This window comes from Plectropomus leopardus, chromosome 9, assembly GCF_008729295.1.
Source record: "Plectropomus leopardus isolate mb chromosome 9, YSFRI_Pleo_2.0, whole genome shotgun sequence".
Classification (NCBI taxonomy): domain Eukaryota; kingdom Metazoa; phylum Chordata; class Actinopteri; order Perciformes; family Serranidae; genus Plectropomus; species Plectropomus leopardus.
Genome location: NC_056471.1, coordinates 25088761 through 25115641, shown reverse-complemented (window position 1 = coordinate 25115641; position 26881 = coordinate 25088761). Strand labels below are relative to the sequence as shown.

Here is a 26881-nt window from a genome sequence, read left to right as displayed (position 1 = left end):
CAGCCCCTATCGAACAGTCGGAGGCACACCAGGCTCTCCCTCACCTGACGCTGAAGCTTCGGGGTCTCTCTATCATTAGCTGAAGCTATCAGGGGTTGGGATCCCAGGTGGTGGTGGCCTTAATGAGTTGTTAATGCCTATTTGCTATTGGTTGTCCCTCCATCACCAGAGTACCCACTGTTCCAGTTTCTTACTACCTGCTTTTGATGATATTTCGTGTGCCTTGGTTGCTGTATATTGCATACTTAAATTATATGTGTGTGTAATGATCGCAATCTTTTCTGATAGAAAACAGCTTTATATCCATTTACTGCCAACACAATTTACGTACCCATCTGTGACTGAGTTGCTGTTCCCTGATGTTTGCTACTGTAACAACTGTGTTTGTCCTCTGAGTTTTGAGTCATTCATATGGAAAATATGTCATTTTCTCTCAGTTAAAGTTGAAAATAGCCACTGCTGAAAAAGGATCATGTATGGATGATTTTTTAAGAAACTAAAAAAATGTTATGTGTACCACATTTAAGTAGCCCAACATTGGTAAAAATGTGAATGCTTCTCTTTTCAATACTTTGAAGTTAAATTACTACGCTTTTCTCAGTCTTGGTGCACTATTTGTTTGATGTCTAACAGATCCAAGTATGAGCGGAGCTGACATTGCTTTATTTTGAATGCAGATGGATATTTTGTAGTCTCATTTTGCCAAATTTAATCTACTCTGCTTTGATGTCTGAAATTGCAAATTTTGTCCCATAACAGCACATTATGTTGTCTAATCAGGCAGCAACAATTCATCACAGAAAAATACAGGCTACTGCTCTACAAAGATGATACATACACTTGAAGAAGAACTCATATTCACATAGGACAGTAACTTTAATGCTGAATGCGATCTCATTCTTACACATTATATTTTGGCACTTGGGCATAAGCCCCTGGCATTATTATAATGATGGGTAGGAGTTAGTGCAGACGCTAAAGGGTGTCCCTGGTGTCGTTACACTGATGATGGGAACACTGCCTAAGCAGCATATTTTGCCGCCCTGAGACTGAGAGGCTCAGTGATGGAGCAAACAATGTAAATGGGACACATAAGGACCTACATTACTTTTACAATACGATGAACTCTACTGAACTCTACTTTTCTCTCAAGGCAAAGTGTCGAATTTAATGAGCATAATGTTTCCAGCAGGAGATCAATAAGGAATAAGAGAAAATTTGATATTCACTTGGACTTTTATTAAAGTGTGTCACTTTATTTCACATTTAACATTCATATGACTTTTGATGAGTGAATTAAATACTGAAGCACATTTAAAAGCCTAAATGTCTTTTCCTCTCAAAAAATCTTTTGGCTTAAATTAATATTTCAAAAGAATGCACATTACCTAGAAATATAATTATTAAAGAAAGTTGAGAGCCAGAATGTCTTACTCCTCCTTTGAGCTTCAAGTCCACAGCAAAAACATCAACACTTCCAACCCACGACGAGGCGGGTCCTTCAAAATAAAGGCACCTTGGGCTCCCCAATACTTTAATTTATGTAACTATAACAGTACTTTAACTTTATAATTTACGTTATTTAACACCATAACAATATTTTATTGCACTTAATGATAGTAGTTTAGAACAGTAGTTTATGTAACTGTATTTTAGGGCAGTAGCTACTTTATTTGTAACTGTGGTTCACTTATTTTAGTAGTTTACAGTAGTTAAGGGGACATTTCCAAATATCGAGAAATATATACACCGTGCATCCCTATATCTAAAAATATCGTGATATCATTCTAAAACCATAAAACCCAGCCCTGTTGACTCAACTTAATATTTCAAAAGAATGCACATTAACTAGAAATGCAGTTTTTAAAGAAAGTTGAGAGTTGAAGTATCCTCCTTCTGGTGTCCACCATGGGACTCTCCTAAGCAGCTATCATTAACCCATTATCACAGTCACATGCATGAGCCCCCAAAATGAAGCTCGAAATACTGTGCAGCGACAGACTCTAATCAACACCTAATCCAGCAGCGCATACAAACCCTGAACCAGTGAAGCATAGTCGCTTCAAGGCCATACTCCTTATTGCAGCTAACATTAGTACAAAGCACACACCCACAGCAGTGAGCAGTAACTGCCAGCGAGCTGGCAGATTCGCCAAGACTGACAAGTACAATCATGACGGCGATATTCTGCTTTTGTTTACAGAACTGTAGTATTCAACAAAGATGTTTAATCAAGTTTTTATTTGATAAAGACAGGCAAGAGAGCTTGTAGGATGTAGCAAAGTCGCCACTCACACACAGCACCACAGAGTTCATTGTCTTTTCTCATGTCTTCAACAAGTATTTTCTAACATGTATAATGTGTTTAGAAAGAAATCACTGAATTAGCTCTACCCAAACTTAAACAAGCAAATTTCAGCCAGGCTGTTTTGCCCGCTCTGCACAGAAAACAAATTATGTTAGTTTCCATACATTAAAAAAACAAACCATTTAAAACAAAATATTTCCCATATTTTCAGAAACTGGGAAGAAACTTGCAATATCAATAACCAAGATTGCATGTTTTCCTGATGTTAGTATGTAGCTATGTGTAGCATTGTGGGCTATGTAATATAAAAACGTGCGCACTATGTGACATACTGCAGCCAGAGTAAAACAAGCATGGACCAACTAACAATGAGACCAAAGCAGGTTTTTTGCTGACAATTTCTCAACTGCTTTATCCATCCTCTCTTTACAACCTGTAAAATACGACATGTCCACTGATATGGTCCTGAACCAATTTATTATTTACAATTTTATTATTTAACCAATTTTTGACAAAATGCCTTGTTACTAAATCCACTGTTACAACAATCACCGGCTCCAATTTGGTCGAAATAAAATCTTAATTCACCAAGATGTAAAAAACATGCCGTTATTCCATACGGTCTCTCTCTGCTGCCGGCTGTTTATAATCCTATAACTTTTCCCTTCACTACTAGGTATCATTGAAACCAGAAACTGAGCTCTGGTGCTTTGCTGTACCTTGTCAATATGAACTTCAAGTGTGTTTTGAAATCCAAAATAATGGAATTGAAAGCATGTGATCAAAAAATATGATTAATCGTGATTAATCATTATAATTCTGCGATTATTCGCAATTAAAAAAAAAAAGTCATTTGACAGCCCTAGTTTAATAGAAAGAGGTTTGTCTGTATTCATAACAGTATTGAAAAACATACCATCAGGAATTCTAAATACCCTGGCATACTGTAATACCGTGACCAAGCCATCACCCAAGCCTACTATGCACTGCTTCTTTTTCATAAGAAAAGTTATTGCAATGATGTCTTAAATTATCCGAATATTGAATTATTTAATTTCATTTCTAGCTAAAAGTAGGCAGAATTAACTGCCAAAAAAACATGGGGCGGCCATCAATGGTGAAGGCTGCTCGACTGCTATCTTTAATCCAACTACCAAGATAATTAACACCTCTTAGCACAGAAACAAAGGTGATGCTCATTAAGTGCAGCAATACATTATCATTGTCGTCCACAGCCTCACTGCTTTGTGGGTATATAGGAGTTAGGGTTACATTCCAGCTGACTTCATTAAGTTTCATTTTCCATTTTATCTCTCCTGAAGTGGACCATTAAGCCGGTGCGCAAGGGTAACTGATCAGCTAATCTGCCTGTGATTTATGTGGCAGGGAAACTGAGGACTTAACTGAGCCTCAGAACACATTGATTACTGACATGGTTAATTGGCTAAACCCACTGGTACATTGAGACGGGCTTATTGGAAATGTCAAATCAAGCGGCTCATTTGCATTCATGATGTATGGCGTCTATTCCAGCTTCTGCCCAGGCAGCACAAACTGCCACACATAGCAGGGAGAGCCTGGGATCTCTGCCTTGAATTTGCAACTGACCATCTGGCCTTGGTTGGACATTGGCATAGGTTGATTTTTTTTTTCCCCCAGCATTCACACGTGTCTGTATGCGACGTTCTTACCTGACATGTGCTGAATAGAGGGATGAGAGCTTCAATAAATCCTGATGTGAGTGAGACTCAATCCACCTGTGGGGTGTGAGGAAAGATCCAGCTTTAAAAGTGCATGTAATTGATTGAACAGTGTTGAAAAAAATGGAAAATATGATGGTTTATTACTTTCTTTCTTCTTGACTGTGTCTGTGTGTGTTTTGGTGATCAAAACAGTTGCTGAGACAAAAAGTGTGAGCAGATGAAAGCAGCATGAAATTGAATATTTTTTGATCAAGGCAGATGGGGTAAGAGACATTACAAGAGAAAACAAAGATGGCATGACTTTACAGTGTTTGGATAGTGGGATTCTTATGGCTTATTGTGGCCCATGCTTTGGAATATATTTTCAGAATAACCTGAAAACACAAATCTAAAAAAACAAACACACATGTAGCAATAGCAACATATAGTTTTCTGACTTAGTTTGACACACACGTAAAAGGAGAAAAACACTTCTAGAGAGGAGGGCAAAGGACCTTTCTTTTCACAAGTTATTGTACTTTTTTGAGTAAAAGTGTAATTTCAAAAACTGCAGAGTACAAGAGAAGAAAGACTCAAAAGAAGAGTGGCAGCTCCTTTTAAAAATGTCTCCACCTCCACCGCAATTAATTCCAACAAAGGTCTGTATTTTATGAGCTCCATCACACAAATTTCTCCCATGAAAATGTTACACTGCTGCCAACTGTCTATATTTTTACACCCGGGGTCAACATCTTGATGCATATTATGTTTTTTGTAAGAGCTCCTATTGCTTCACATTACTGCGCATACTGTAAAAGGCCTGGTTCCCAGCTGGTTGTTATAGACTCTTTTTATTCATCCATTAGACTTATTCATGGTCTGGTGTAATATATATATATATAAAAAAAAAACAGCAGTAGCTGGAATCACGATACAGAAGATGCTTATGAACATTAAACTGAAACCAAATCTTTTCAAACCTAGTGACATAGGTTCTCTGTAAGCTCCAACAAGTTTGTGCAAGATTTATGCTCCCTTGTCTCTCCAAGAGCTCCCAAATTTGTCAAAAAATGACACTTAGTAAGTGCCCCATCAGGTCAAAATATGATGTGCTACATATCCACCTGCATCAGTTTTGCTGTCAATTTACGCAGGATATAAAAGTCACAGAAGTCAATTACATTCAATTTCAATATTGGTGTGCCTCCAAGTGTCAGCTGTTTACAAGTTATATGAACAAAGAGCAACGACACCATATAACACAAACCTAACGCATTTCCATTTGTCTTACCTCATGACTTTACCAACAATAACACTACAACAACCAGTACTGCAAGACACAACTTCAAATAAATTTGACTTTTTCTCTTCATCCCATATGTTTACCTAAAGCATCTTTACTGCCATTCGAGCCAAGTGATGCAAAAGAAAACCCAGAGCTCCTGTCTCAGCAGCTGTTCTGTTGGCTCACTTAGACAGAGTTCAATAAATGGACATGTACTGCACAGGCTTTTCAGTAGAGCAACAGATGAATATGTATGTTTCTTTCACTTGTTAATGTTCTCTGTATATTCTGTACATGACACACACCTATTATTCAAGATCTCTGGCTCGCTGAATAGACTTGACTCATGCAGCAGGACTGAGGCAAAGCTACTGAGGACAAGGTAAGTGAATCAATGAAAGCACGGTTTAGCATTTGTATAAGTCTGCCACTCAAGATCTTTCACACTGTAACTGCGTATCATACACATAATCAGCATGTATTAAATGCAAGGTTTCATAACTTAAACTCTAAAGAGTTGGTACAAATAGTTTTAAGTAATTCAGCCTGCTGGCAAAGTGGTAAGATTATGGACACACAGTATGTGATCCATTATGATGGATTCAGGCAACTTTATTTTCAATTTAACAGAGGTCATGGGAGAGGATACCGACAATAGTTATGAGAGCTCATACAAAAACTCTTTTCATAAAGTTTGAGTTTCTTTTTTTTAAAAATCTTGATAAGAGAAGAGAAATGCTAAAAGTGAGTGGAAAAAAAGTAATATATCACATACGAAAGAGCTGATCTGCTTTATAAAAGTCTTGTTTTTGGATGCAAAGAGAGAGGACTGTATTCATTCAATCAAAAGGCTTTCAACTATTAACAATCACTTTCTTCTCCTTCAGTTTTAAAATGTCTGGTATGAATTTCACCTGGGTTTTGAGAGCTTTTATGTCTACTTTACTAGCTGATATCTGGAGCCACTGTGGCTCAGAAGGTAGGCGCAGACCGGGTTGTCTGCCAATCACACAGGGTTGGAGTTTCGATCCCTTGCTCCTCCTGTCCACATGTTAAACTACTCTTGACAAGACACTGAACCCCACTTTGCTCCTGATGGTCCGGCTGGCACATTGTGTGGTAGCTCACAATCATCTGTGTGTGTGTGTGTGTGTGTGTGTGTGTGTGTGTGTGTGTGTGTGTGTGTTTGAGAAAAGTTCAAAGAGAGGCAAATTGTAACGCACTTTGGATAAAACACTTTATACATTAAACTATTTACAAATAATCATCAAATAGTTAAGCGAGCTAATTTAGCTAAACAGAATGCAGACTCGTCCATTTGACACAATGGCAGCTGGTTGGTAAACTAAAACATGTTTCTGAAATCATTTTAGGCAAGAAATAGGCAACACAGAATCTTGGTATACACGTGTGCACGTCTTCATGATCAGCGCTTTATAGTTTTTATGTTGCATCACAGTTTGGTCTGAGTTTGCGAGACAGAGAAACACATTCTCATCCCAAGTCGTCACATACTGTTGCTATGCAGTGGGCCTCCACGTCCATATATTGTGTTGTAGGTATCCTTCAGCATTTGCTCTTTATGCTCCAGTATAATGCTAACGCGATGTCAACAAATGCACATGGGGATGACGATGCATGTGGTTTAGGTTTACACAACAAAAGCACATAGCAACCAACGCCGGGGCGTCAACAAACACACATGCTGGCACGGATGGTTGGGATGAGGCGATAAAGTCACTGATGTTTAGGTTTAGGGCAAAGAGGCACATGGACAGGTGTAGAAAAAAAACATATATGATAATGTTAATGGCAGCGTTGCAACCTGACGTCACCCTGCACACGTGACAGGATCCGTCCAGCTGCATTCTTTCGCGATGCTGCCCGTGGGCATATTGTGTGGATACAACAGGTGCCGTCCTTCTGCTGGTGTACAATAACAACGTTACCGGTTCTGTCCAGCCATGTTTTTACCTGATGCCGTCCGGCAGTGTTTCATGTGTACGTAAAAGGTGCCTTTTGACAGGCAGGTCTGTCTCTTGATACTGTACTCTTTGTGTCCGTGGTGGCAGCATGGGTGGCGGGCAAAACGAAAAATGCGGCAGTGAAGCCCAAGAGCCAGCAACACTCTGACGATTGCTGTGGTTTGCATGGGTCATTGTAAGGTGGAGTAAAGTCTACCACAGTTCCTTTACACATACCACCCACATTGTTATGATACAAAGCTGTTTAAAAAATTGGCAAAGTATCTTTTTACTGCTCAATATCTTACAAGTGTCCACATATTTTCCCCCCTCAATATGGTCTTTCCTTTACTGCTCACTTCCTCTCTTACTCCTGACATTTGTGTCTGACTTCAGCTCCTCTTTTATTCTTTATTGTCTGCCTCACCTCATAACCCTACGCCTTAACTGCCGTCTCAAATCCCCTCATCTCTCCGCTCTCTGTTGTGCTCTGATTTTCTCTCTCGCAGCTCTCTTAGAGGTGATACTGGCAGGCAGAGACTGCTTGATGGCTGGAGACTCGTGCTCGAGTGATGAGACTTGCAGTCCACGCTTGAGGACTTTGCGTCAGTGTGTGGCGGGCAATGGCAGCGTGAAGCTGGGCCCCGGTGCCAGGAGCCAGTGTGCCAACGCAGTGTCCGCCCTGCTGTCCAGCCCCTTACATGGTTGCCAATGTAAACGGGGCATGAAGAAGGAAAAGAACTGCCTAAGCATCTACTGGAGCCTCCATCAGTCCATCATACACGGTCAGTGATAACAAGAAAATTACTTACAAATGATACAGTTTAATTGAATTGTGATAGTACAACATTTAAGCCAATGTTCATTCCTGTGTCTTGTTATTATTATTTCAGGACTCAACCTGGTGGAGAGTTACCCCTACGAGACGGTGCAGAGAGATTACGACTACGTCCGCTTGGCCTCTATTACAGCTGGCAAGTTCACTGACCTTCATTAAGTTTCACCTTATTTTATACAATTTTAACCTTTGGAGATGTTTTGTTCCAACACGAATACATGACTCGACTGAATTTCCCCTGGAAGCATGCCCAAGGCGAACAGAGGTCCCTTCTGTTTTTAACACAAGTGTTACCATTCATCTGAACACGACTCCAGCATCCAAAATGATATCGTCTTCAGGTTGTTGGATGGCATCCTTATTCATTTGCATGTCTGTCAATGAATACTAATGCATGCATTTTTCTTTACAACCAACTTGTGATAAAATAATATACCAAATCTTGCATTTTCTCTTATAGCCTCAGGCTTATACAACATGCAAACTCAGAGACAAAAAACAAGACTCTGAAAAGCAGATTAAAACTCGGGGATATAAAAATTAAAAACCCAGTTTTAATGACAACAACAACAATGTAAAGTATAAAAAAGTTTGAATGTTTATCAGGTGAAAGGTGTACTTTAGATTACTTTGAAGCAAATAAAGCAGCATCAATTTAGGTTAAAGGGGACCTATTATGCTCATTTCAGATTCATACTTATGCACATATTTTGGGTTCCTACAAGAACATTTTTAATTGCTCTAATCAAGTGGAGATGAAAAATGGAACCAACATGAAAGTGTGAAAAGACTGCAATTCTTTCAACAGCCGCTTGAGGCTGGCTCCAGAGGCCAGTTAACAACACTGAAAAACTTAACAACACTGGAAAATTTAACACTGGCAGCCATTATATGTTTCATTGATTCAACACAGGCCTCACGATACAATATGATCACTACACTCAAGTCATGATACAATATTATGACAATTTTAAAGTTTTGCAATAACATTTTGCAATATTTTGTGATTTATTTGACTGCTTTTTCAACACAATTAATGTCCCCAAAGAAAAATTTCAACAAGATCTGTTTTATCTAATAATATAAAGTTTTCAGTCTCTTAATCTCACGTCTATCATTTTTATTGCAGCACAATGTATCTAGTAGGCTGAAAAAACAATTTATTTTATTATTACCACCAAAGATATAAATTGTATTTGCCTTATTAATCATTTCTATTATTTAAAAAAATGATATTCGGCATACGTGTATCAATAAAATATTGCCAAGCAATAATATAGCTGTCCTAGGAATCAATATGAAAACATATTGTGATGAAACTTGCGATTCACATCCCTACAGAGAAGCCCACTGAGTTCTACTTCTGTCCCTATTTTCAAGAATGAAACTGTTCCCTTTTCACAACATAAGAAAAGAAACAGGACTCCTCTTCAAATACTCACTTTGTTATTCTGGTCCTAAGGAAATGAGCCTCAATTGTTTATTCACAGTCCCTTCCACCTTGAAAATGATCTTTAATTTCAAACAACCCATCTCGACTTCTGAACCTCCAACAACAGAAGATTACATCTCAGCGTGTTAAATAAATAAACTGAGTGCATGCCACAGGTCACACACACTCTTGTTCACGTAAACACAAAACCTTTTTGCTCTGTTGGTATTGTTTCTCCTCTGATATCTGCTTGTATTTGACCTTACTTCTATCCACAGACTCTGATGTTGGCATGACAACTGTGAATCGCTGCCTGGATGCGGCCAAGGCTTGCAACGTGGACGACTTGTGCCAGAAGCTCCGCACGGAATATGTCTCAGCTTGCATCAAACCCACTGCCAAGTCGGGTCTCTGCAACAGGCCTAAATGCAATAAAGCTCTGCGCAGGTTCTTTGACCGCGTCCCCGCCGACTACACACACGAACTGCTCTTCTGCCCCTGTACGGACACGGCGTGTGCAGAGCGCCGACGGCAGACCATCGTGCCCAGCTGCTCTTATGAAAGCATGGAAAAACCAAACTGCATTACACAGATGAGGATCTGCAATGCCGACTATGTGTGCAGGTTAGACCTAATGGAGGCTTTTAATTGGCTTCCATTTATTTTGATGTCACGTCTGTAACAGATATTAAAGTTATATCTCACTTGGTCTCGTATGGATACCATAACGTATTGCCATAATATGATCATAATCCCCAGTTTTGCTTCGCTTAATGAGCCAACTCTTTTCTCTCAATGTTTCATCATTTCCAGTTCATTCAAGTGCTCCTTGGATATAGATTTTAAATATACTCACCATACATATTTGGGCCGGCGCTGCACAGTATCACAGCTCTTTGCAACCAAATAAACAGCCATTCAATCAACAAAATGGCCCGCTGTTTTACCCTAAAGCTTTCTACCACCATTGGTTAGAACACCCCAGAGAGCCCATTGGAATAACACATTAAATATTTAGCACAGATAAAGAGCCAGATGGATCAGAGTTATCGCTCATTGCTATCTCTGGTCATGGCCATTATTTTTCACAGCCCCATTACACTCAGAGGGCTTTGCTAATGATCCCGGGTCTGGGGGATGAAATATATTACTCTTTCTATCACTTTCACATAACAGTCCAATGCTTTCCGTCTTCACCACATCCGACAATATTTCTTTATGTCACAGGGGCAAACTCTTAATTAAATGAAAATTATAGTAGAAAGATTATGTTAAAAAAAAAAAAAAGACCTAGCAAACTTTTTTCAAAACATAAAACAACGCAGGGAGCTATCATGTGCTCGCTAACCAGTGCTCGCTGCTTCTCTAGGTCTCGCCTGGCTCAGTTCCAGTACGACTGCGAACCCTCCGAAACAGCTGCCAACGGCTGCAAGCAAGGGAACTATGGAGCCTGTCTGCTCGCCTACACAGGGCTCATAGGTAGGTGCGCACCTAAGAGGAAATACACAGAGAGGAAACATACAAAGGAAAGGGAAAAATGAAATGAGCAGGTGGAGGAGGAGAGAGACGTGAGGGGAGATATGTACCATATGCTGTAAGAGAAGGAAAGGGAAGAAAGTGCAGCAATAACGATGAGTGAGAGCTAGCTAGAGGGATATTTAATAAATACCGAAACAGGTTAAGAGTGAGTGGGAGAATAAAACTTCTAATTCTGAACCGAAAGACCAAAGTTCAACATGTTTTAAGATACAGAGGCATAAAAATCTCTCATTACAGAAAAACAGAGGCTCTCCACACAATGCGAGGTGTGTTTAATTTGTTTTATAACAGTCCGCAAAAAAAAAGAACAGCCACTTCTTTTCCACACACATCGAAGAGAGGAGCTAACCTAATGCATTTCAAGAACCTTAAAATGGTGCCCCACAGCACAAACACACACTTGGCATTTTCATTCCTGTCTTGTATTTATTAAAGCATTTGAAATTGCACCTCCACTATGTTGGAAAAAAAATCACAGAAAGAAAAAATCTCAATGCCACAGACTTGTATGACCTAAAAAAGAGAAAATTGGAGCTTCCGTCAAAATCTCTCTATTATATCATATGAGTTAGTGCACAGCCAGTCTAAACAACAATACAAGAATATAATCAGCTCTGTGCATCAGCTCAGAGTATACCAGATGTAGTGTCCATTACTGCTTCAGATAACAAAGCACAATGAATACAGTGTAACAACTCAAAAGGAGAATGAATATTTAATATTGATGTCGGCCTGGTCCTGGCTCTCTGCAGGAAGCACAATAACTCCCAACTATGTTGACAACTCCACGTCCAGTGTGGCTCCGTGGTGCTCCTGCTCGGCCAGTGGGAGCCGAAGAGAAGACTGTGACCATTTCCTGGGATACTTCACCGACAACATCTGTCTCCGTGAGTGTCACTCTGTCCTCAGTGTATCAAAATGTACTAGGCTTGTATGTAATGTTTCATACCTTCATACCTGACTGAAATTTCACCCAGATGTACGGTTTATGACGCTATACATATACCGTCATATAAAGCACATCCAACAAGTGCCCTACTTACCTTTAGCTTTTCAGACTAATAAATACACTTTAGAAACCCACAAAATGTTAAGAAAAGTAATAATCATCATAAAACACACTTCATTCAAACTCAACAGAAAAAAAATAAAACTCACCACAACTGTCTTGGTTACTCTTGCTGGTAATCTCGTTAGTAAATCCACAGTTTTAACGATCATCAGCTTCAGTTTAGTCCAAATAAATCCCTAATTCACCAAGTTAGATGTTAAAAACCATGCCGTGATATCCTACAGTTTCTCTTTGCCGTTGCACGCCACCGGCTGCTTACAGTCCTGTAACTTATCCCTCCACAACTAGAAGTCAGCTTAGTTGCCTATTTCGCCAGTAGAGAGCAGAGACTGAGCTCTGGTGGTGCGTGCTGTGCACTACATACAGAATCAGAATCAGAAATATTTTATTGATCCCCGAGGGGAAATTGCCTTTAGTTACAGATGCTCCCATTCTAAAGTCTTAAAAGAAGTAGGAAAGTGTGGAATATATCATTAAAATTTAAACATAAGTACTAATGTAAAATAAATATATCTAAACACTAAAGTATAATATAAATGTACATTTGTTCTTGTTTCTACCGTGTTATAAATAAAACAACAGATTAACAACATTTGAATATAGAATATTACACATGGATGTACTTATTGCACTGGATTATTGCACATCAAAGTAGTTATTGCACAAACAAAGAGTTTAATAGAAAGAGGAGCACCTGTATTTACGACGGTAGTGAAAAACATACCTTTGTGATTTCTAAATACCCTGGTATACCATGGTACCGCTGAAGACTGGAATGTACCAACACAGGGTTTTGGGGTAGGGGTAACTGGAGGGATAACACATTTGACTGCTGCTCTGGTGTCCTGTGTAACCGGTGTTGAGCAGTTTGAGAGAAAGAGTGGTTAGCTGTTCTCTTCCAGGCATGTTTATGAGGCGTTTTTCACAATACATTTAGTTCTGTTTCTAGTTATGACTCAGTCACTGACAATTCAAAACAGTCTCTAGACAGGAAAACTAGGCCAACAACAGCAGTGAGATACCGAATGTTTCGAAGTGTACTGTAAAATACAGTCTCTATTCATCCACTCAACTGCATCATCAGACGGCAATGATAAACAGTTTGTCTAAGCTCAGAATTGCACCAATTTATTATTTGACAGTCCTCTCAGATCATAACTGTTTGTCACACTCAGTTACATTTTTTGATTTCAGCATTCAAATACCTCTTGCATGTGTGTTATACATCCTTAAAGCAATACAAAATGCATTTGCTTTCTTGTTGCGATTCAGATGAGAGAATCGATTCTAATAGAGTGCCCCAGAAAATGAATCCTAAAACTATAAATTAATTAGCATTTCACCACTCCCGGTTTCCTTGTATCAAAGTCAACAGGTTTTTTGAATGTGTTTTTGGTTAGAAGTTTGAAATAAGGTCTGTGGTTAATACAAGCTAAAGAGACATACACATTTTGTTCTATGACATGAAACCTATCAGAAAATAACCCCTTTTGTGAGTTTTCAAGCTTTCGTGTCTTAAAAAAGCGGTTTCTGACAAGAGGCCTAATGAGACTACAGAACATCACCAGGCTGAACACTGCTTTACAGCTTTGTTATGGTGGCGATGTTGAAGTAACGCGACTGTCATTTAGTTTGTTTATAGCCTAACATGAGCTTTTTCATTTTGGCATTTAGGCTTCAAAAATCATAGAACTGGTGTTTATTTGTTAAAATTATCTTCCTGTAAAACACATGTAAGTTATCATCCCTGAAACATACTGCCATCATCGACGAGCTTAGCATAAAGACAGGAAATGGGGAAACCAGACCTGGCTCTGTCCAAAAGTAACAAAATCAGTTTACCAGCACCCCTTAAGCTCACTAATTAACACGCAGTCCAGTCGCCAGAAAAATATGTTGGCATTGTATCTTTCTGCAAACTACCAATATGTTAAATTTGCATGTTTAATACCAGGGTTTCCCACACATTCATTTAATTGTGGCGCACTGCCACAATATCAGCATTTGCCGCCAAATTTAGAAAATTTGGAGCCGTGTTTCTCTCTCCTGTGGCAGAGTATACTCTGTGCAGTAACGCTGAGCGCCAAGTGCACTGAAAGTGAAACTTAACTGTTTGTTAATTCATATAGTTTTAGCAATGTCTATCATTTTTCCTAACTACACGAAACTGGCTGCATTCCCATGGAAAAGTTTGCTTTCATTCGCCTCTGCAGCCGCTGCTCCTCCAATCCATCAGTCTGGTCAGCTCTGATCGATGCGACCACAAACTGATTCAGAGGAAGACTTGAGTGTGATGGTCAAACAGTTTGAGAAAAACTCATCAAAAGTGAGTTTTGCACTCACGGACGCGTAAATCCTCCAAATTCAGAGAGGGGACAAAGAATGATCACAAAGGGATGGTGGATGGTGTGTCAACTGTATGAGACACCTGCTAAGCTGCAGACCACTGTTCGATACCCGTAAACATCAAAACTGGTTGTTTTTTGGCTACTTTTGCGGTGTTTCCACCAGTGTTTGTTGCACCAAACCAGGGGGTTTTTCACCAAAACATCCCTGCTTTTTGAGCAGCTTTTGTGCCACCAAATGTGGGTGTTTAAGCTAAAACATAATCTTTTCCGAATCATAAGCATGTGACTGCAGATCATAATGTACAAATGTACATATGTTCAATCCTTTAAAAACCTAAATGTAATATAGGTTATGTTGCCATTATAGATGTTACATAGGTTGGAAAATCAATCAGCTTTCTGTGTAATGCTGCAGCGAAGCCACAGACCTTTGTCACCTGAGATTAAAAAGTAAGCACATGGACACTTTCGTTGTCTGTGAGAACACAGCAGGACATTGGACTACAATAAACAGGTTTATAAAGAAAATCCCATCACTGTAGACCTAAAACAAATACTGTACCGCAAATATCTCAGCTGCTTATTTGTATTTGTGGTCTCATATAATTTCCCTTTGCTGCAGGTAGAGCCGGAGTAATTTCATTATGATACAAAATAAAAAACTGCGTTCCCTAATCAAAATAATTTGCACTGATAACCTGCAACAGGGGACGTTAAAACAGACTTGTTATGAAAAGCAAAGTAAATAGGTTCTGTGATAGAAAAAAGCGACAGGACGGGGCCGCTGGGATTCAGTGAGACAGATGTTTCCCAGCATGCTCAAACAGCAGCAGAGTGCGATGTATTTAAATTAGATCCAGTGCTTTTTGTCGCTTTAACAGTGTGCTCTCTCTCTCTCTCTCTCTGGTGTGTTTCTTCTCTTGTTATTAATCATCTCCTTCATGCTGTTTCCTTGGTAATTCCACCTAGGTGTTCAGACAGTCACTTCTTAGTGAATTATAAATAAGCCGCCTCTTTGATTGTTAGTTATATTTATTGAATCTCCTCCAAACACCTGATGTACTTCTTCCATTTTTTTTTTACAAATATTGGAAAAAGTTAGAGCTGACTCATAAAAACTTTCTTAAGAAAACTGTTGATTATTTTGAAGTGAATGCAGTGAACCTTTTTAAAAGGCTGGGCAACCGCAGGGGATGGCAAGCAACTGCCATAACTGCTTTGCTCATGCTTCTTTTTTTTCCTGTCATGGGAGCACTGCGTATTTGTATTATACCACAAAAGGTATCCTGATGAGGCGCTAAGCGTGTATTCTGAGCTTTGCACTGCATGTTTGCCATTTATTTTCTGGTTGCCCAAGGTTATAAAATACTCAACTTGTCCACTTTCACGTTGCTGAACAACAATAACGGAGGAGAAATTATTACAAAACCCACACAGACTGGTGGGCCCTTCCTCTTTCCCTACATCTTCTACCCCTCATCTACACCTCTCCCCTCCATCCAGAACAGGTACTCTACCTTGTGCTGACAGTTTTACTTCTGCAATATTCTGTACCATAGCAACCAGACACAAACAGAGCATCTCTGCTGAAAAGTGCTGTGCCCATTATTGTGCCTTGTTGCCCTCCTGAAGTATCGCTGTTCGGCTTGGGTATCTGAGGCTTCAGGCCCAAATGTGCATAGCCCGAGATCTAAATATATATTCCAAAATGAATAACAGGCCTAACAAAAAAAAACAAATAAAAAGAAAACACTGACCTAATAATCTGTCATTCTGTTCATGCATTAATGCTCTCACAAATAATATTGATCAAAATTGCAATTTCATCGATATTTGCGACACGAGTTAATACATTTTTAATGACAGCAGTTGTAAAGTACTCTGTTTCTATTCGTAATAATTCTACAGTCAATAATATTATCAACATCACAATGCATAATCAAACAGTACTGTTTACAGAGCACCAAAATCAGGATAAGTGAAGTAATTTGCAAACAAAAACTGGTGGTAAAACAGCACATTGAGCTATTGAGCCACCTTAAATCACAACAGGGGGAATTCCCTCACCGCGACAGCCCTGGTTTTAAACAGGGTGTAACATGTTCCCAGCTATGTAAAGATCCAAGTTTTGCATTTAAGGGTTAAGTGCAATGCTTGACAATCAAACATATCCAAATATTCAGCTGTTAGAGCCGCTAAGGAAAAGTTTAGAAACCTCAATGACGGAGACAGCTGCAAAAATGAGATGCTGTAAAATTTGACACTTCTGAAATTAACTTATTAACATAAAATAGGAATATTTAGGACAATTAAATATATATGTGCAACACCTCTGAGGGTGGGCTCACCATTTTAGGAATAAAAGAAATAGCAGTTGTTGATGGAAATAATGGAAGCAATGACATTAATTCAGCACATCAGCCTTAATCCAGATGTCCTACATGGGTGTTGTAGTTTATTGTGTCTTCTGTCCTGATGTTTATTTTCACCCTAACACCTTCTGTCTGTTCTCTTGTGATCTCTGCTCTGGAATAATTAATGGCCCCTATTATTGACCTCGGCGGGTATATATTTATCTATCATTGAACTTGTACAGACATGAGTATCTTTGCTCGGTGTGTGCGGCGAGGTGAATCTTTGGCCAGTCTTTCTTCGGGCCCCCGGCCTAGAAAGATACAGAGAGAGGTCTCAGAGTTGTTTGGCCGGAGCAAACGGTCTATGAGTTAATGAGGTCGATGTGGAGAGGCAGGTGCAGTTTGGATACTTGAAGAGAATACTGAGCATTTTGTGTTTTCTTTTTTTTCTCTCTCCCTCGCCTCTGCTGGACAAATCCAAACTAGCTCTGGCCCAGCAAAACCTCTCATGAAAAAGTTACGGTTCAAAACCAAAAAGCATCTGATGTGATGAGACATGAGTGAAACTCAAACATCAATTTGATGTTGCTGAAGTCTGATAGCTGTTTTTTTTTTTTTTTTTCCCAGGAAATGCACTCATGACGTTTGGAAGTGAATCCGACCAGCAGCCAACTGCCAGCCAGTCCAGTACACCCAGTCCCAGCCACAGCAGCAGAGACAACAGGAGCACCACTTCTCAACCAGAAACCATTGAAACTATGAGGAACATTTTGGATACAATAATACCAACACAGGTATGCCATTTTATCATCACTGTAAATATCAAAGCTGCTGTGTGGCTTTTTATGCAATTATTATAGTTTTTTTTTTCCTTTTCAAATTATTTTGATGACTTATGTTTCTAGAAGAAAGAGACAATCCCGATGTAAAGCTGTGTTTTCTATGTTTTCTTGCAACTGCCATTCATTCTTTGCTTTCCTTAATGAATCTATGGAGTACGAACAGTGCCATGAACTTTTGTCTGTCGTTTTGCATAAAACTTTCAGGGGCTGACATTTTCAAATTGTATACATAGTAGCTTAATTATTCTGCTTTTCCATCTGAGTCATTGTAAAAAGATTTGCTAAATGTCTACCGAGCTGGCACATGACGATGTCCACCGTAAAAATCACGATGGACAGCAACATCGATGTTGAAGGATTAACCAAAACAACTTTATAGCTGTTTGCATTATAGAAGCTCATCTGGTTAGACTGTGACACAAGGAGGGACACAAGGAAAGAGGAGAAGGTGGACTATTGCCCACAATGTTTTCATGAGTTATCAGTAACTTACTTGGGATGCTTCTTTATCTTAGATTTTGACATGGTGACTTAATACAATTGTGATATAAGCAGTCCTGAGATCAGTTGACAGCCTGACCCGACATGTAGAGAATTTTTTTTTTAAAAAGCACTGAATAGGGAAGCCTCATAACATCCTAACAGAAAGTTTAGCATGTCTGAATCCTTTGCTTTCTCTTGCCTAGTTTGACAATTCCCACAATGTGTTCCAAGATGCTGGAGCACATTGGATCATGTAGCGTTTTCCATGCAACAGCATGGCAAATAAAATGAGGGATGATGTTTTATTCCATTTCAGGAAACCTGTAACCCTCAGGTCAGAAGCATTATTCCAAATTATTCATGCCAGTGGGTTCAACATTACCCTGTGTCCACATATGTATGCTGCACACCTATTCCCGCCTACCCTCTTTATATGGGAAGGCTGGGATGGGAAGACTACAAAATAGGAAGACTGGGAAGGAAAAACAGAAAGCCCACCCTCAATGCTGACTGACGATTAATGGTCTCATGTTTCACTATTATTCATAAAAATGGAAAATTACATATGTAAATCTTCATGGGAACAGTAAGGTTTATCCATGGCATTTTGAAGATCACATATACATATATATAAAGACACACACACACACACACACACACACACACAGTATATAGTGGCAATAAACTGATCTCTCTGTCTCCTCACAGGCTCTGGGAAATGAACTACTGGTGGGCCAGTCCACGCTGCCGTCCAACAGCCTCCCAAACTCCGCTTCACCTCCCAGCTTAATGCTTCAAGCTGCCTTCAGCCTTCTGTTGTTGCTCCTTCATCTGCTCAACAATGGACACTAAAGACTGCAGGGGAGCAAGCCGAGGACCCTCCCAGTACCAACCAGATGGGAGGACCAGCGCAGTTCAGAGGAAAATGGACCGTGTGGCGTTACTCCTCCCTCTAAATATGTACAGCAATTCTGTTTTTCTATTTTTGTGTCTAAGTGGTCCAGTTCCACCTGCCGGCGTTCTCAATCAGACTGTGGGAGACCTCTGCAGACCGAAGCCAGTCTGTACATTTGTACATTGTTGTTGCGATCAAATCAAGCCGAAATGAAGTCACAGTACCGCTTTTGTGGACCAACGCAGCTCTCAACTATCCAACTGTATCCATTCTCAAGAGTTACTATGAAAATATACTGCAGATATGTATAATACAGACATTATGTCAGTACCTGTGAAGATTTGTATTACCAACAGAAGCTCTTATTTGAAGTATTACACGGGAAAATGGTTGGTGTGAGCCAGTGAACTTTGTGTCTGCTCTGCTCTTAGTAAACAAAGTGATTGGAAAGCTGCTGGGGCATATGGGGCTTTAATACCACTCTCCTCAAGTGACTGAAAGAGAACCATTATTTCTAATCAATACTGGAATAGTGGAGAGACAAAGAGACAACGGAGCTCTGTTTTGTTCAGACATCCAACCATGATTATTTCATGTCCAGCAGCTCTATCTAATAAACATGCGGCAAACCAGAGTACAGAAGATAAACCCTGACATAATAATCATCCTCTCTATAAAGACTTCTATCACATCAATTTCTGTTATTGCTAAAGCTACAGCAGCTGGTCTTAGAAATGTGTCTCTATCAGCGAAGACAAGCTCTTGGACTTGAATGGAAGTAATGAGAAAAGCAGTTAAGTCTTTACCTGTAGCTGCTGTACTACGTGTTTGTGAGCCTTTTATTTCTCATTGTGTCCGTGAACATTGCTATACAGGGCTCTGAGTGCTTGTGCCAGAGAGGCAAGTGAATGGTTTGACTTATTGAGCGTCGCCAACGCCAGTGCAGAGTCTGTTTGAGATCAGTTATGAATGATTCCGCATTTTGTGTTCTGGGATTGTGCCGGTGAATTCTGAACAGGACCAGAGGTGCTGCAAATAAAAGTTCTCGGATCATTCTGTTTACACATTTGCATCATTCAACTGTTTCTTTATTTATGAAGAATGCTTTGTTTGGTGTTGTAGTATGTTGTCTGGGGAGACAGAAGCAACACAATGATACATGTTTACCTAAACTAAATCACAACTTCACTCTGGAGTGTATTATTTGAAGTGAGAATACAGCAGGATTTACAGCCATTTGTGATGGAAAATATTCTCTCGAACTGAACTCATCAGCTGCTTCATTTCTGAGCTACTCAATTTATATCTTGTTTTCTGGAACTCAAATAAATGTCCAATATAAACAATTTCCAACCCTTCGGCCTTTCGGCAAACTCAGTTTTCAAAGTATCCCTTTTCTGACAATTTAAACCATTTTTGGCACTACTTTACTCTGAAGCACATACAGACAGGCAGTGGCAAGAGCTGCCAAAGACAGAGACAAGGGAATACAAAAATCAGAGGCCAGAAGAAGCACTATGAGTGGGCAAGAAAGAGCTGTCTGTTTTACTCGTTTCTGTTTATACTCAGAAGGAAAAGTGATGACTTTAAGAGGCTGATTTCTGCCTCTTGTAACCCTCCACTGTTTCAGCAGCTCTTTTAAACAGAGATCGCTCCACAGAGCCGCTACGAAGCTCCATTCTTCATGCTGCCTCAGTATGTGATTTAAGATGGCATGCTGGCATCACGGAAATAAAAGAGGTGTGACAGACGTGACATTTAACACAACAGTGTCAGCCTCTAGTTTGACACAGTATAACAATAACAAACGATAAAAATGGCATAGTGTCAATAATAATCATTTATCATCTCTATATATGGCAGCTGATCTTGTCCTCTGCTTGGAGGGTAAAGAGCCCCTGAATCTCATTGTTTAATCAATTTGCAGTCATTTACGGCTGCTCTTCTTCTTAAAGTTAGCGACTAACCGCTACTGGCAGCTTTTTAAATTTCAAGCGGTATGGTTGCAGGCTGTCAAAATGTCACTCTTATCCTGCAGGGTTTGTCTTTTACAAAGACCTTAATTTGATGTTGTTACTACCTCAGTTGCCAGCTTAAAGGCAAGACAAATCTGTCGCCCCCTTGCATCATCTCACTTAGACAGGCCAGGCAGCATAATGGTGTGCTATTCCTGCCTTGAGCAGGCTGTGTTTAAGAGGTTAGTGTTTACACTTTGCCTTTAGTTTGCTGGAAACAGACAATTACCTGCGCTCGAGTCACAACAGTCTGCATAATTAAACCCTGATTGTAACGCAGGATGATCTAATTATCTTCTTGTTAGTGTTGTTAAATGTGAGGTGGAAATAAACCAAGCTGTCAAGGATCATGACTGTGCACCAAGTGGGAAGAGAAAAATACTGCAAGTTGATCCAATGAAAAAAACAAATAATGGCAAATTTAAATACAAACCAAATACAAAAACGTAACATGTGCACCATACTGTGTGCTTAAAAGGGCAATGGCAATGTGTTTTGATTAAATGTACATAAAACAAAGCCTTTCAGTATGTTTCACACAAATGGTGATGTTTGCTGTTAATTTCTAGTTGTTTTTGTTTCTTCAAATAATACCATTGGAATACTTCATACCATATGCTGTTGGTTCGCAGGAATAATTTTAAGCCGTAACAATGCTTTATTTTTGGTCGTGATCAAACATTTTCTCATGTTGTAACCAAATGTAAGAAAATATGATGAAATTAGAAAAAACTCAAGTTATTCTTTAAGCTGATCATCATTCTTACAATTATTATTGTTTAATTGTGAAATTATTATAGGCAACAACACAATGACAGTGTGGAAATACCACTGTTTAGCAAGTATGTTGTTTAACATGCAGTCATGTCATCATAAATCAACATATTGGACAAACCGCTATTTTGAGTCTGGATGTGGTAGGCAAACGGACAGTGGCATAGAGCCACGCACGTGATCAAAGAGTTTTTGCAAACACTGCTACAAAGGCTGATCATATTACCTTATACACACAGACATGTCATTATGGCAGCTTTTATCATTCATAACATTTATAACTGTATGTGTCTGACAGAAGCCTGTTGGTCATTTTCAGCATTTGGTCAATGTCCCTTTTTGGTGATGTAAAGCAGTTTGTCCGTTTTTGCCATATTTTGTCTTAATTTGTGTGTTCTCCTTGGCGCATTAAATACTTTTTCAGCTATCAAACCAATATGCCCACAATTTGGGTTAATACAATTCTCTATTTTGTTACGTGTTTTGAAACTCAGACCAATGTGCTGATTGCCACCCATTTCTTTAAAGCAGCAAGAACTGCAATTACTGATTATTTTTTATTACTGATTTATAAATCAATCATTTAGTCTATGCAAAATGCACACAGTTGTAAATAATGCCTATCATAAGTTCTGAGAGCACTTCTGAAATCACTTGTTTTGTCGCCGAACAACAGCCCAAAATCAAACAATATTCCATTTAAAATTATAAAACACAGACAAGCACCACTAACATATCTTGAACTACAAAATGATTGACTTTTTGCTTTGATTAAACAATTGAAACTGTCAATTAATTTCTAAATTCATTGCAGATTATTTTTCTGTCAATTTACTAATCAACTAATTGCTTGTATGTGAAGGCCACTCTGCAGCAGTGTTTCTAAGTGAATCAGTAATTCACTTCACAGTCTCAATCCCTCTATGCCAGTGAACATTTTGTCTATTCATTTCCGATTATTTTTTTCTTTTAATTCATACATAGGAATTAAGCTTGGATGATATCACAGTATTACAGTATACCAGGGTATTTAGACATCCCGAAGGTGTGATTTGCAATACAGTCAAAAAGACAGACGCTTCTCTTTCTATTAAACTCATATGGAGACGCTGTATTGAGGATGTTCTGAATGTAGTGCAAATAACATGCCACCAGAAGTCAGTTTGTAGTGGTGAAACAGGCAGCTGAGCTGAGAAACACAGTAGCTGCGAATGGTGTGGATAACATTAAAGGACTGCAAACAGCCTGCCAGCATTTTGCCACTTTCACTCCGTGAATTAGGGGATTTTTTGGGGAGAGAAACTTTAATTCAAAAGATGTGCAGTTATATTGTTTAAGGAGGAAAATATATGTAAGAATATTCCTTTCTTGACAATTTGTGGGTTTATATTGTTTATTTAATCTAAAAATGCTAATGTCATTAAAGGTTACTGCACTCTTCAGTAAAGCCGTGAATGAAACTCCAGAGATGACTGTGAAAAGTTATCCAGATCTGCTCAGGGAGAAGAATCAGCCGTGTGAATCCAAGATGTCTGAGGCTCAGAGTTATGACTCCAAAAGAACGTCCTTATTCAGCATTTGGGAAAAAGAGGGAAATAGGTCTACAAAGCTCTCTATCAAAACTATGTCAAAAGCAACACTTTGTTTGCATCCTGGTGATATTACTCCAAGGGCACTGACACTGAAATCAGTCGGAGCAGTAACTTCCAAAATAAGAGCTCCGCAGGGAGGAACTCTGCTCATTATCCTACAAGTATAGATAAGAAACAGATTGCTGTGATGAATCTGAATGCTGAGAATATGATCTGCTCAGCTGATTTATCCCCGACTCATCACTCCATGAGTGATGCATTTTCATTTTCAGTGTGCAGTGTTGTGGAAAAAACAAACATAGTTTAGTATCATCTCTTATCTCTGATGACCCATGAAACAATTTGTCAAACTGCAGCTCCACTCCCCTCAAATCTTGTCACTCCAATTATAACCACAGTATGCATGAAGATTAAAAAAATCCCCCAAAGAAAACTTCATGGAGATCATAAAATATGCAGTCAAGAAGGAATTTTATTTAAACATTCGTGTTTGATGAATGTCAACTTCATAACCTCATTCATTGCATAACACCATGTCCAGCTGTCCTGCATTTGTCACATCTCATCTGTGCTAACAATGCCTTTCCAAGTACATACAGCTTGTTGGCAGTGATTAGTGTTGATGAAACCCTGAATCACCAAAACAGGACATCTTGTCAATTAAAGTATTATTTGCATTTATTTAACTATATTTTATTATGTAATCTAATGCAAATAGAGTTAAAAATTATGAATGATAACCGCAAATGAGACAAATGGGGAAGCATGAATGAAGAAAAAACTAAAAAACTTAATTCATATTTAAAATGGATGAGAATGTTAATTAAGAGTGACGGTTTGGTGCTCCTGACACAAACACAGAGTTGATAAATCTAAATGACTGTGGAGCTGGACACACTCACAAGCATCATTTTCACTCCCACAAGTTGCCATACATATATGTAGAAATGCACTGAAAGAGGCATTTCATGTCGATACTTGTGCCCGCTCCACCCCTCATCAGACCTGTCAGTGAACTATCATAACGGTTAAATCTTAATCATCATTATTATTAAATGTTCCTGGAGATGGGAATCGAGAACCGGTTCCAAATTGTCCAATCCATTAAACTCATATGCCTCCAAGCTTATCGATTTCTTTTATCAGTGCCAACATTGTTTTATGATGGCAATGCATTGCTAAACAATAACATTAAAATAATCAGTTTGTGCTGCTGGAAACTTGCAACCAAAAGGAGCTGAAGAGGAAGAAATGCCCTAAAGTGTGGCTTCATTTTCCAAAGAAAGATGACAACAGTGCTGCTTGTAATGTCTATAATATAATAATTTCAACACATTTGTTACCAAGGGCCAAATATCCTGTTATAACAACATTAATGAGTAGACTGTGTTTTTTTCCAAACACAGAAAACTGATAAAGAATCAAAGAGGGAATCGATAGAGAATTGGACCAGTAAGCAGAATCGATAATGACATTGGTAGTAATAAAATCTTATTAATTCCCTAAATCCCTAAATATCTGAAGGATGATCAGTGATTCACTCATGTTGAAACTGACTTCACTTCAGTGCTCGACAATTCAGCCGAGATTCAGACTAATTTGAGATGACTATTAACAGGGAGATGATGGCTCATATTTAAATAAAAACAATGATTAAGTTCATCACTCATAAGTAATTTTAAATCAGTTTTATAAATGTGCCAATTGTCATTTTGACGAAAGCTGCCGCCATTTACATCACTTGGCATCAGATCAACCAATACCAAAATTCAGTTGCAATAATCAGTGCAAGGCAATTTCTAAGCATATTTATCACACAGCATGCAGAATTCAACTACTTTGCACTCAAATTCAAGATTTGGACCTGAATCTGTCGACAACAAACAAACAAAAATACTGGAGGGGGGGGTTAAGTTGCTCTTTAACCAAAGTGATTTTGTGACCTAAACCACTTACAGGAATTGGGACCAGGAAACGGGTTTCTGGTGTCACAGTCCCTGCACTTTGTATGTTGTCACCACTGTATAGTAAAGAATGCAGTTTAGTGATACATAAAATTAATTTCTAGGAGACAGGGTTTCAGACAAACAAACATGAAAAGGAAAAACAACTGGTTTTTCTTTTTTGGTTTGTTCTTTTTTTTGGAATTCCAAATTGTTGAGTAAACTTTATACTATGTGTGTGTTCGAGCAATAAACTAGTGTGTATCCATGGCCTGAGCAGGAGCTCTTTAAGTTATGACTAAACTACTTGCTAATCAAATGCATGTTTCAGAAGAAAAAGCCCATAACCTGAGAAACCAAAAAGAACAGAAATGAAAATTACCAATTTCTGATCACTCTTACTGTTGAGAAGAAATCTGACTTTTCAACATTTAAAGTACAAATGAGAGCAGTCTTTAAAGATGTAGTATTAAGCTTCATTACCACTGCAAAAAAAAACAAAAACAAAAAAAAAAAAACATCTGGCTTTTTAATACATGGGAAAGCGTACATTTTCGACATTCACACTCATGTCAAATGACTCTGCAGTTGTCACAGGTATTTATTGCCTCCTGGTATGATTGGTATGGTATGGTATGGTATGGTATGTAAACACTCACTACTTTCCGGCCCTCGACCAGCGAGATGCAATGACATGCTGCCACTAATTACCGTCCGTCTCCACTCAAGCAGCACTCAAACATCGATCCAAATTAGTCTGCAGCAAGTTTGAACGAGAGACTGAATAATTAAGAGATATTTAAAAGAGAAGTAACCACCGTTAAGTATTCACAGACCTCTGTCCAAGCTGCTTTCTACTGTTTACCTGTCCCCCGGCCTGTCCATGATGTCGAACATGACACACCAAAAAAAAATAAAAAATACCCACAAACACGCAAATGCAGACTCGTCTGCTGCAGAACCGTGCACAAAGCTCTGCTCTACTAGCAATGTGAGAGCAGTCTATAGGCTTTTTAAGCAAATTTACCTATGTTTAAAAAACCCACCTGCACAAACTAATTTTGGTGGGAAGGGGTATCTGAAATGCCGATTGTCGACATTCATAATTGAGATGATTTAGTCTTTTCCAACACAACTGTGTAAAACTAAGAATGCTATTTCAGGTGCATCAGGTTATGACAGTGATATTAACACATACAAAATACATTTAGGAAACAGCTGAATGTATTCTGAACATTAATAATACTAACGTGCAATTGATAATGAATTATTTGTCACCTTTTCAAACACAGGTGTCATGCTATATCAGACAGCATGCTTCTAAGGTACGTTACAAACATAAATGCATCACTAGAAAGTTGACACCACACTGTCTGTGACGAAAGCATCCTGTTTTAATCCACTGTATGAATATTTGTAATCTCAACCTCTTACTGAGTATTTTATGATATTATGAGAGTATGGACTGTTGTTGTAAGGTGTAACATTTCAAATACGTACGACAGGCTTTTCAGA

The 26881-nt window shown here is 38.8% G+C and overlaps 1 protein-coding gene across 1 annotated transcript in view; it reads left to right on the top strand.

Annotated features, from left to right (window-relative positions):
- Positions 1 to 19282, top strand: part of gfra4b (GDNF family receptor alpha 4b) — a 77015-nt gene extending 57733 nt beyond the window's left edge. The window contains exons 2-8 of the mRNA XM_042492892.1: positions 7749 to 8024; positions 8133 to 8213; positions 9788 to 10133; positions 10879 to 10988; positions 11801 to 11935; positions 17450 to 17616; positions 18856 to 19282. Of these exons, the coding sequence (XP_042348826.1) occupies positions 7749 to 8024; positions 8133 to 8213; positions 9788 to 10133; positions 10879 to 10988; positions 11801 to 11935; positions 17450 to 17616; positions 18856 to 18999 (1259 nt within the window). The 3' untranslated portion in view covers positions 19000 to 19282. The remainder of the gene's footprint in view (positions 1 to 7748; positions 8025 to 8132; positions 8214 to 9787; positions 10134 to 10878; positions 10989 to 11800; positions 11936 to 17449; positions 17617 to 18855) is intronic.
- Positions 19283 to 26881: the final 7599 nt, after the last annotated feature.